Source organism: Panthera onca, chromosome B1 (assembly GCF_046562875.1).
Source record: "Panthera onca isolate mPanOnc1 chromosome B1, mPanOnc1 haplotype 2, whole genome shotgun sequence".
Lineage (NCBI taxonomy): Eukaryota > Metazoa > Chordata > Mammalia > Carnivora > Felidae > Panthera > Panthera onca.
The window spans coordinates 32,808,293-32,820,438 of NC_138342.1; the positions used below are offsets into that span (position 1 = coordinate 32,808,293).

A 12,146-nucleotide genomic window follows, 5' to 3' on the forward strand; every position below is an offset into this window, starting at 1 on the left:
TAGGTAACAGTGGTTATTAAGATCTACAAGTAATTCATGAGAAACAGAAGAGCTATATCCAAGGTGCTGATAACAGATCATGTCATTTTGGAAAAGGTTTCTTTACCTGTCTCTTAATACAAAACAAATTTAGGGGCGCGTGGGTGGCTCAGTTAGGCATCTGACTCTTCATTTCGGCTCAGGTCCTGATCTCACAGTTTCATGGGTTTGAGCCCCGCACGGGGTTCTGTACTGGCAGCGCAAAGCCTGCTTGGGATTCTCTCTCTCCCTCTCTCTCTCCGCCTCTCCCCAACTCACGTTGTCTCTGTCTCTCTCAAACTAAACTTCAAAAAATGAATAATTTTACCAATGATTCAGAAAGAAATATAAAGATATGTTTATCAAATTTGTAGAAGGTATGAAATCACAGGATATGAAAAAACAAGTAGATGAGGGACATGCAAAGAACTACCACATTCTTCCACAGTGAAACTTTGTGTAACCTTAGATTGAAAACTGCTTCTGAAAAGTCATCTCTCCTATTAGGTAGATTTGAAGATCAAATGAGGTGAATATGAAATATAAGCCATATAATGAATAATGCTATTCCATGAGGTCAGCAAAAGTGTTTTGAAAAAAAATCTATAGTAGTATACAAGATAAAATTTATTTTATCATTCTGGTAGAATTCTTCCCGCCTTGCACTCTGGACACAAGTCTTGTTTCAAATAAAGTAAGAAACTCCTATGTAAAAGATGCTGTAAGCAAGAAAATATGAGCTACAACAGTAGGCAGTATTAAGCTGGTATAAATCTGTAAAAGTTTTTAAGTTGAATTTTTTAAATTTTCTCTTTAATAAGTATGAAAGTAATGAATAATGCATATGAAATAGCACTATTGATTTCTAAGCTTCCACATTATTCTCTCTTTCTGGTATACATAATACCTAAATCTCCAAGTTAAACTCTTCTAAAACCTTTCACATTTATCTCAAATTTCTCTCTCTAGGAAACGTTTCCCAAACCTCCAAAATAGAAGTTACCTCTCCCATGCCTGAATATCCTCAGGAGACATTTTTATTGCTGTTAATTTTTTCCTTATGTAATTTTTATATAAAAGACTTATCTCCCCAATGAACTCTACACCCTTGAAGACTACATTTTATTCTTTTATCTACTTCATAGATTATCCAGTACACTATTATGTACATACAGGATATTTGTTGAATAAATTAGTGAGGATTTAATATTGTTAAATATTGTTAAATAAATGACTGAATCAGGTTACAAAAGCCTGGAATCTAATAAGGTAAAAATGTAAGAGTTTATTTCAGAAAGAAATCTAATATAGGTAAGTGTTAAGTCCCCCTGTTGGAACCTGAAAACTGGAAAACACCTGACGGAACAGCAGCATTTATTCAAAAAAATATATTATTAGTGGTGCTTTTATCCAGAAGATTAATAAAAGTCAAAAGGAAACTAAAAATGCTGCTGGTAGGGGTGCAGTGGGAGCCTTCATAAGAGCACTGGGCCCAGAAACAGAAAGTGGAAGCCCCATGTACTCTTCATAATATAGGCAGCTAAACTACATTCTTAAAATGAACCTCAAGAAATACTCCCCTCTTTTAAGTGATCACATTCCTCATTGTGAATGGTTCATTTATTATTAAATATATTACATTACAATGAAGCACAAACAAGTACACACATCAATAATCTAATATCCAAAATAAAAGCATGAGAAAAACTAAATGCATACTATTAAATTCCATGTAGAAGTTTAAAAGATGAGCTAGGAATCTTTCTGTATTGAGACAAAGAGGTAGAAAATGAGGAAGGGACAAGGAGGAAGACAAGGAGAGGAAGGAAGGAAGGAAGGAAGGAAGGAAGGAAGGAAGGAAGGAAGGAAGGGAGGGAAAGAGGGAGCCAAAGACATTAAGTTATGAAAAAGCAAGCTACAGAATTTTATAATAAAATGCCACTCAAATAAATACAAGTGTGTATATATGTACACGTGGGTGTGTGTATATATATTTTATTTATATAGCTATATAAGGCAAAAGGGACAGATGAGAGAATGAAACATTGTCATCTGAATTGTTTACTTCTCTTTCAGTGAGAATGTGTTAATGTTTTACTCAGATAATTTAAAATAATATTAATCTAAATACTTTACTCATCCTCCAAAATGATAAATTTAGTTTCTTTATAGAGTCTTAGTGCACAAATCAAAATTAATTTTTGAACAAGTATAATCAAAGAAATGTAACACACAGTTCTTAGTTCTTAGTTTCCTCTCACTTCAAGGAAATTTTCTATCTCAACCGCTTTGGTTTCCCTGAAAACGCCTAAGAAAAGTACTCTATCCTTACATAATCTATTCCCATTTGTCTGGTAAACAAAACTATTATGTCTCTAAAAATCAGCAAAAGAGAATATTACACACAGAGCAGTATTTTCTGCTACTATTTTCCCAAGTCACAGGTCGCCAATATTACATGGTAAACTGGAGAACATTACATTCCCTATTTTTTCCCACTTAACATCTCCCAAATAATTATAACCTCAAGAGCACAGTCTCTGGAATTATGTGCTCAATTAAAACTACCAGTCATAAACAACTTTCAAGACAGGAAAAAACCCCCATCATTTTCAGCCAAACAGCAGCTCCTGATGAAACTGCATAATAAAAGGTCATCTTTGCCAAACAAAACTCAAGGTCTCTCACTTCATTAAACAGCTAAAAGTAAATATATTTACCCAGTACAACAAGTATTTGGGTTTTTACCAACTTACAAGAACATTTTACTAGAGTCAGTGGTTAGCTATGAAGGTATTTATAAGCCATTTTTTTCCTTTTCCTGTAATTTGGGAGGTCGATGTAATCAAACTACTTTAAAAATCAACAGAAGACATATTGAATCAAAATGATGATGAAAAATACGTCATGGAGCTAGACGATAAGCCTAAAGATCTGTAAAACAATACAGCCTAAAGAAATGTATAATAATGTAAGTAAAAGCACTTGAATGAAGCAGGTTATTTTCTAAATTAAGGCTACTTCCTAAATGTTTTCTCATTGTTTATATAGCCCTGGGCAACCAGAATAAAATGTGAGCTACATATGTAGTTTTAAACTTCTCATAACCATATTTTAAAAAAGTGAAAAGAAACAAGTGAAATTAACTTTAATATATTTTATTTAACCCAAATAACCACATTTAAAGAAAGTGGAAAAGAAATAAGTGAAATTAAATTTAATGATATACTGTATTCAACTCAATATATCCAAATTATCATTTCAACATATGATCAATACTAAAAAATTATTAATGAGACAATTTACTTCTTTTTGTACCAAGTCTTCAAATCTGTACATACACTTACAACCACTCTCAGTTGGGCCAGTCACATTTCAAGTGCTCAACAGCTACAAGTAAATAGTAGTTACCATACTGACAGTGTATATCCACAACATTAAGTGGATCAGATACAATTTCTAAATTTCTGAAGCACAGTTACATAATCAACAGAAAGTCCTAAGTACTTAAGCAAAAGCAAAATGTTTTTATTTTTTAGCATAGTCTTTAAAGGCAGATGTAGGGATAAAATAAAGTTAAAAATGTAAGAATAAACAGTTAATACTTATTGACCATTTACTATACGCCCAACCCTGTTTTAAATGCTTTTCAAGCATTGTGTCATTTGATCATCACAAAGGCCTCTGCTGTGGGTACTAGTAATAGCCCCAACCCCCAAATGAGGAAACTAAGACACCAGGAAGGTAAATGAACGTCATCTCAGGCAATCTGATTTAAGAGTTTCTGCTCCTAAACACCACAAATGCTATACTGCAAGAAAAACACCAAACAAAAATTGGTATATGAAAGATAAAATAAGGAATAATGAAGCAAAAATGGTTTCTTTTGTTATTAACAGGTTTTTAAAATTAAATCATTGTCATATAATCCTTTTCCACAAGAAGTTCCAATCCCCAAATAAACAATACAATTTTAGGTTAATCTTATACTTGCAATATAAACATTTACATTTATAATGTGAATATTTATTCATAACCTGGTACTGAACAACTGTAGTTTTAGCTTTAAAAAAAGTAAAGAATAATTTTTAAAAATATTTTAAGGTGATGAATTTCCCAGTTTATTAATTTCAAGAAGCTGCACTTTTCTTAAAACCCATTATATTCCTGATTTTATTATGGACTTCATTTTAACAGTTCATTCTCTTATAAAAGGAAGAAAAAGGGATTATTTCCTTCCCATGAACCTGTAATTTCAAAGAATAAAAAAATATAAGAAGACAAAACAGGCAAGAAAAGAACTTGCTTTTTCCTATGTCTTAATTCTAAAAAAAAAAACAAAACAGAATACTACGTAATAAATACTGAACATCCTATTAGATGGGTACATCACACCCCAAATTTCCAACTAAAATAAGGGGACAATGTTTACTTTCACACATACATGCCACCAGCAGAATAACAGAAACATAGATAATGCTCATTAAAATTTCAGATAAAGTGCTGGATATCTCTTCAGAAAATAACATTTGAAAATACCTGGCCTGAAATAAATGATCCCATGTTAAAGAAAATCTGTGATCAGAGCTTAAATTGTCTGACCCTTCTGTGTACCTAAAATCACAAGATAAGGATAGCCAACTGATCCACAGTTGAAGGCCACGGCTGTCTGCACACTAACTTTGACGTTTCCAGGGTGTCACTGGAAAGCTCGATCACACCACCTTTGGTTACATAATAAACCTATCACCATAAGTTTCTAGTATCCCTCCCACATATTCAAAACTTCACAAAGGTGGCCAGATCTCAGAGGGGGATCTCTTACTAGAAGAGTGCATTTGCACAATGTGCCTAAGCAGATATTTAGCAATAGAACAAAAAGGTTAGAGTCAGTCGGCCTCTGACGTAATGAAGAACTATCTCAGCTTACCAAAAAGTTTACAGAAAATACATTCATGTTATCTACATTTTGTTTTTGATCATTTGAATAACAATCAAATGTCTCTGAGAACCTATACGAAGCTATTTTTATATGCTTCAGGCACTGGGTCTGGCCCTTTCCTATGCACCATCCCAGTAAATCTCTCCAACAAGCCTATTCAAGTAGTGTCTCTACTTTATAGACCATGAGACTCAAACAGCTGTTAGATGGCAACCGAGGATGGACCCACAGGCAGGGCTTCTGACCTTCCAGGCTAAGATTCGTTCTACAACACAAGGACTTTCTTTCCTGTTTCATTCCCAACTTACTGAACAATTTATCTACCATGAGTACCCACATACTTTCAAGTAACAGCCCATACACGTAAGAAAAATTTTATTGTTACTCGTATCTTCAAAAACCTTGACCTTTATCTGCAAATTCCAGTAACATTAAAATCTTAGAGGTGAATTGTAGATCTCAATAAAGCTGTTATTGGGGAAAAAAAAAAAAAAATAGGGGGTAGGGGGAGTGCGCCTGGCCGGTTCAGTAGGTAGAGCGTGTGACACTTGATCTCAGGGTTGTGAGTTCAAGCCCCATGTTGGGATACCAAAAAATTTTTTAAAAACAAACAACAAGTCTTTAGCATGGTAATGACATCAACTCTCCAATTATCCTAATAATACTACCAAAGATAATCCAAAAACCTAATCTGTAACTCATTTCTCAAAAATGTTTATAAATCAGTCCCTTATATTGCTAACTTAAGTCTCTCATTACTTCACCCCTAGGAAATGCCTTGACTTCCCTAATTATGGTTTCTATACTCTCTATCCCACCCTGAACATTAGCAATCTAGCAATCACTCTTTTCTTTTTTTTATTAGGTTTCATGCACAGTGCAGAGCCCAACACAGGGCTTGAACTCATGACCCTGAGATCTAGACCTGAGCTGAGACAGAGGGTTGGACACTCAACCAACGGAGCCACCCAGGCGCCCCTTTAATATTTTAAGTAATCTCTATATCCAACATAGGACTCAAACTCACAAGCCCAAGACCAAGAGTTGCACACTCTACCCACTGAGCCAGCCAGGCACCCCTCTAGCAATCACTCTTAAATACTATTCTCATCATTCCACAACTTTCTTCAAGAATTTTAATGGTTCCCTTTCCCTGCTATGTAAAGTCTAAATCCATCTGCCTAGCTTTCAAGGTCTTCTCTAATCCTACCTCCCACTACTCCTCCTCATATGGGCAGTCTCTTCTGTGCCCTACGAACATACCAAGCCTTGTGATGGATGCTGTGCTTTAAATAATCCCACCCCCTAAGCTGACATTCTTCCCTCCACCGCCTGCTCATCCTTCAAGTGCCAGATCAAATCTTACCCTTCGAGCCCTCTGCCTGACTACTGCTTATTGCTACCTCAAGCGACTACTACGGTACTTCGGAGTCTGGTCATCCTTTGTACCTCCAGCACCTAGTTTCTGGGATGTAAAAAACACTCAATAAATGTCTGTTGAATATAAACTGTAATATGCTGTGCCAAAGTAATTATGTGGCTTTTACCGTCTCTTCAAACCAGGTGTGTTCACTTCACTAGCAATTCAAGTAGCACAGCGCTAAAAATAATGGTTTCAGAGGTTTTCTTCAATATAAACAAATCAACAACCTATGAGATGCTTTCATGGTTCCTTCAAGTATTTCTACATAGGAACCAATTCAACAGGCTCTGTGAATTTGAAGATTAATACATCTAACCTTTTATTCCTGTTACAGTCTCCTCTAGGAATTAACAATGCCACAACCAAAATTACTTTACAGGGTGCATGAGTGGCTCAGTAGGTTAAGCTTCTGACTTCAGCTCAGGTCATAATCTCACGGTTCATGGGTTTGAGCCCTGCTTCAGGTGAGCCCCACTTCTCTCTGTCTCTCTCTCTCTCTGCCCCTCTCAAAAAAAGGGGGAGGGGGTGGGGAGAGAAAAAAAAGAAAATCCTCACAGCAATTTAAAAAAAAATGACTTTACAACAAACACATCTGAGTTTCTTCCCTAAGATGATAATTCAGAGTTCCTCACCATAAAGGAATACTACCTATAAAACAATCATTTATACTATTGTACCATTTTAAGATTAGTGTACAATTATTTATAAATGGCTTTTGCTTTCTAACCACTCAAAACAGAACAAATAAATTTAAGTATAAAAACAATTATCTATTAAAAAGCTAATGCTAATAAAATCTTTACTGTCACAAGAAAATACAAGGAATTCAGGTCACATCTGTGCTAGATCACAGATCACAAATATGAATAATTGTTAGATTATACTTAGATTATTAATTGTTAGATAATACTTAGAGTATTAATTGTTAGATAATACTTAGATTATTATGACTTTAGCATGCAAAGTAAAAAAACTTTAAAAAGTTTTAAAATACACCAATAATATTTTTTAATTTTTTTTCCTTAATGTTTATTTATTACTGAGAGACAGAGAGAGAGACAGAGCATGGGAGGGGCAGAGAGAGGAGGAGACACAGAATCTGAAGCAGGCTCCAGGCTCTGAGCCATCAGCATAGAGCCCGACGCGGGGCTCAAACTCACAAAGCGTGAGGTCATGACCTGAGCCGAAGTCGGACACTCAACCGACTGAGCCACCCAGGCGCCCCTAAAATACACCAATAATATTTTAACATAGGATTCAAGATAGAGCTTCAACTTACTCAATATAGAACACCTAAAAAATTCCAAGGCCAATTCCCCTGTAACTAACCCTTACAATGGCCCTTAACCCACAGAAAATGCCAAAGATGATTACAGCCTTTCCCTGATAAATATAAATCAACAAAGCAAAAAAGGCAGCAGAAATTCAATTCAAAGTGAAGGAGGTTCATCCAGACACCAATGAGTAGCTCAAGAACATAACACACACTACTCTTCTCTCAAACATTAAACATACTCAGTACACTTACCTGTTTCTGAAATGTATGTAACAGGATCCTGGCGTAGAATTTTACCAGGTTTAGGTTTTTCTGGTTGCTTTTTGGCATTTTTTACCTGCACTGTCTCCTCGGATTCTGAATCTGTACATGAGAAGCAAATGAAACAAAACTCTCAAGAGAAAAAATAAAATACAGTGTGTTCTTAAAGTGATCATTGTTAACGAATTCCTTAAGGCCCATTTTGAGGCAAATCCCTTTTATGAATTCTCACAGGTTACTTCTACACAGTGTTAAGCCTTGGTCTTACTTTTCTATTGTCACTATAACAAATCACCACAAATTTAATGGCTTAAAACAACATAAACATAGTATCTTATAGTTCTGAAGGTTAGAAACCCCATATGGGTCTCACTGGGCTAACATCAAAGTGCCAGCAGGGCTATGACCCTTTTCTGGATACTCTAGGGAAAAATCCATTTCCCTGTCTTTCCAGTTTCTAGTGACTGCTAACATTCCTTAGCTTCTGGCTTCCTTCCTCCATCTCCAAAGCAAGGAACATCAGGAAATCCTTCTCATGCTGCATCTTTCTGGTTCTCTATTTTCCATGGTCAGTCTCTGTCTCTCTGTCTCTCTGTCTCTCTCTCTCTCTCTCTCTCTCTCCCCCTTTCCTCCCTCTTCCTTGTGAATACAGTGGGGCTGTTATTGTCAAATCCTGACAATCTATGCATACTTCCTTAGAGGTTGCATTATTAAGAATTCACACCAGATGGATCTTCTCCGCAAAAGCAACACCTAAAACTTTTTGAATTCTATCATTATTTTAACAGATCATAAAAGGCATACATAAAAATACAACATTCCTCATCTTAAAAGTACAGTATATTCAAATATTTTATATTGTGATTGTTCCATTTTAAATCCAACAAAAAAGGACCAGATCAAAAGCACAAAAATTAAATTTTAGATCTTTGTTTCCAGAGCAATATTCTAAGGCACTATTTTTCAAATTCAGTCTCCAAGAAGCTCAGCTGAAAGAGAAGTTAGTATGAATATTTTTAAAAATAAATATGTCAGGGGCACCTGGGTGGCTCAGTCAGTTGAGTGTCCGACTCTTGATTTCAGCACAGGTCATGATCTCACAGTTTGTGAAGCAGAGCCCCACATCGAGCCCTACAGTGTCAGACCCTTGCAGCATGTGATTCTCTCTCTGCCTCTCTCTCTCAAAATAAATAAATACACTTTATAAGTAAACTTACTTGATAAATAAATGTCATGTTCAAAGTGAGTTTGAAACATGCTATGTATACTGTATACCCCTCTGAACAAACATACTTAACACATTAATATATTGTGGCTCTGTTAAGTTCTACAGTACAATAAAACTGTTTTCAACTTTACTGGAGCATAGAGTCTTCTCACAGGACCTATTATAACAACAGAGAGAGCTGTGTGTCTCAGAACATCAGTTGGGAAAACACTGTTCTAAGGGATATAAAATAATTTTAAAACTTTAAGGCTCCACAGAAGAAATATTACCTGAATCATAGATGATCCTCTTTTTCTTGTTTGGTTGCTTCTGTTTAGAGTCATCTTCTTTACAAGAACTATTTACCTGTAAACATCACAGTATAATTAGAATGCAAAACTTATATAAACTCGTTGTGTTTTCTCGTTAGACTTGAACTCAGTAATTTTGCCCCCAAGGAGACATTTTTGCTTATTATAAGTGGGGGGCAGGAGAAAGGGGTTACTGGCACCTACCGAGTAGACCAGGGATGCTACTAAACGCCCTAACAACGCACAAGATAGTCCTCCACAACAAAGAATTACACAGCCCAAAATGTCATTAATGCCATAATTAGACTAAACAATTAGCCAAACCCACCATCAAAAAGACAAGAGAGAATAAATGCTGGCGAAGATGTGGAGAAAAAGGAAGCGTTGTGCACTGTTGGTGGGACTGTAAAATAGTACAGCTGCTATCGAAAACAGTATGGAGGTTCCTCAAAAATTTTTGTCTAAAAACTACCATATGACCCAGCAATTTTACTTCTGAAAATATATCCAAAGAAACAAAAACACCAACTCCAAAAGATATCTGCACCCCCATGTTCACAGAAGCGTTATTTATAATAGCCAAGACATGGAAACAACCTAAGTGACCATCAAAGTAGGAAAGGATAAAATTGTGATACACATAAAAAAAGAGGAAACCCTACCATTTGCAACAACATGAATGAACCTTGAAGGCATGCTAATAGAAATAATTCAGAGAAAGACAAATACTGTATGATCTCACCTATATGTGGACTCTAAAACAAGCAAAAAACATACCAAACTCAGAAAAAGATACCAGACTTGTGGTTACCAGAAGCAGGGAGCGAGGGGAGGTACAAGTGGAGGAAGGTGGTCAAAAGGTACAAACTTCTGAGGAGCCCTGGTGGCTCAGTCGGGGTGAGCATCTGGCTCTTGATTTCAGCTCAGATCATGACCTCACAGTACATGGGTTTGAGCCCCGCAGTGGGCTCCACACTGACAGTGTTGGAGGGAGTTCTCTCTCTCCACCCCTCCCTGCTCTCTCTCTCAAAATAAACTTAAAAAAAAAAAGTACAAACTTCTACTTATAAGTACTGGACATGCAATATACAACAGGAAGAATATAATGAACACTGTTATTTGATACATAGGGAACTTGTTAAGAGGGCAGATCTAAAAGTTGTCATCACAGAAAAAATTTTTTTTTCTTTTTTTACTTTATCTATATGAGATCCCGGATATTAACTAAACCTGTGGTAATCATTTCACAGCATATGTAAGTCAAACCATCATGCTGTATACCTCAAACTTCTACAGCTCAGATGTTAATTATTTCTTAATAAAACTGAAAAAAAAGAAAAAAGCCAATTGTACCAGATGGGAAAAAAATGAATTACAGAAAAGGCTGTATTATTATTCAGCTCCACTTTCAACACTAAATTACATATAACAAAGAGTAAAAGAATGTCAGATATTAAAAGGCAAATGCTTACTGAAAATGAAAGAGACAAAGGTTAAGGAGTTATGGGCTGTCCACTACCCACTGCCTGTTAGAAAACTATATATAACCGGGGCACCTGGGTAGCTCAGTCGGTTAAGTGTCCAACTTCAGCTCAGGTCATAATCTCACAGTTTGTGAGTTCAAGCCCCACATCGGGCTCTGTGCTGACAGCTTGGAGCCTGGAGCCTGGAGCCTGGAGCCTGCTTTGGATTCTGTGTCTCCCTCTCTCTCTGCCCCTCCACCCCCCTCTCAAAAAATAAACATTAAAAAAAATTTTTTTTTAAAGAATACTATATATAACCAAGGCAAAAGATATTTATATTTTGTAGTTATACATTATATTTCTAACATATTCAGATTTTCCCAAAAAAATCAAGAAACCAGACAGCAAAAGAAACTATAACCAATCATAAGGGAAAAATATGTTTCTAGAGGCACCTGACTGCTTCAGTCCATACAGTATGTGACTCTTGATCTCAGGGTTGTGGGTTCAAGCCCCACGCTGGTTGTAGAGATTACTTAAAAATAAAATCTTTAAAAAAAGAAAAAAGAAATATGCTTCTACTCATTACAATAAAACTTGAAAAATATAAGAACAATTGACTAGCTTGCAAGAAAATGAGATAAATGAACTGGAGCACAGAGTTAAAAAGAACTACAGTAACTCAAAAGTTAGAGAAGAGGGTACCCCACAAGGGAGAGAGCCACAGAAGGAGAGTCTCAAATTCTGCCAATAAACTTAGCCCAGATCTCTCCTGCACTACACATGAATGGAACAACTCGTAGTGCCAGCTAAGGATAAAAGAACTGAACAAAGATTTCATCTGCTGCCCATCACAGGAGACACAAGAGTTTAGGCTCTGAGTTCAGGCAAGTTAACTGCCTGCTAAACCAAATGAATTAACACTCTTTGGAGGAATGTAACAGAATCCAAATTTCCTGCACTACATAACTAGACTATCCAACATAAATCCAAAATAACCAGACACACATACACACACACACACACACAAAATACAAAATGTAACCTGTGATGCTTTATTTTTTATCTGTAAACTTGACTGGGCCACAAAGTGCCCAAGTATTACATCAAATATTATTCTGAGTGTTTCTATGAAGGTGTTTTTGGATGAATTTAACATTAACTATCCAAGGATAGCAGGCTTGAGACTGTAATCACACTACTGGCTCTCCTGGTTCACAGGGGTTCAGACTCACACTTAAACTA

At 36.0% G+C, this 12,146-nt stretch overlaps 1 protein-coding gene across 3 annotated transcripts in view; it reads right to left on the minus strand.

Annotated features, from left to right (window-relative positions):
* RFC1 (replication factor C subunit 1) overlaps positions 1 to 12,146 on the minus strand; it is an 84,002-nt gene that overhangs the window by 46,200 nt on the left and 25,656 nt on the right. For all 3 annotated transcript variants that reach the window (XR_013555310.2, XM_078446196.2, XM_078446195.2), the window contains exons 3-4: positions 9,418 to 9,493; positions 7,912 to 8,022 (exon numbers count right to left, since the gene is read on the minus strand). Coding sequence is in view for 2 of the 3 variants with exons in the window: in XM_078446196.2 (XP_078302322.1) it covers positions 7,912 to 8,022; positions 9,418 to 9,493 (187 nt within the window). In the remaining variant the exon portion in view is untranslated. The remainder of the gene's footprint in view (positions 1 to 7,911; positions 8,023 to 9,417; positions 9,494 to 12,146) is intronic.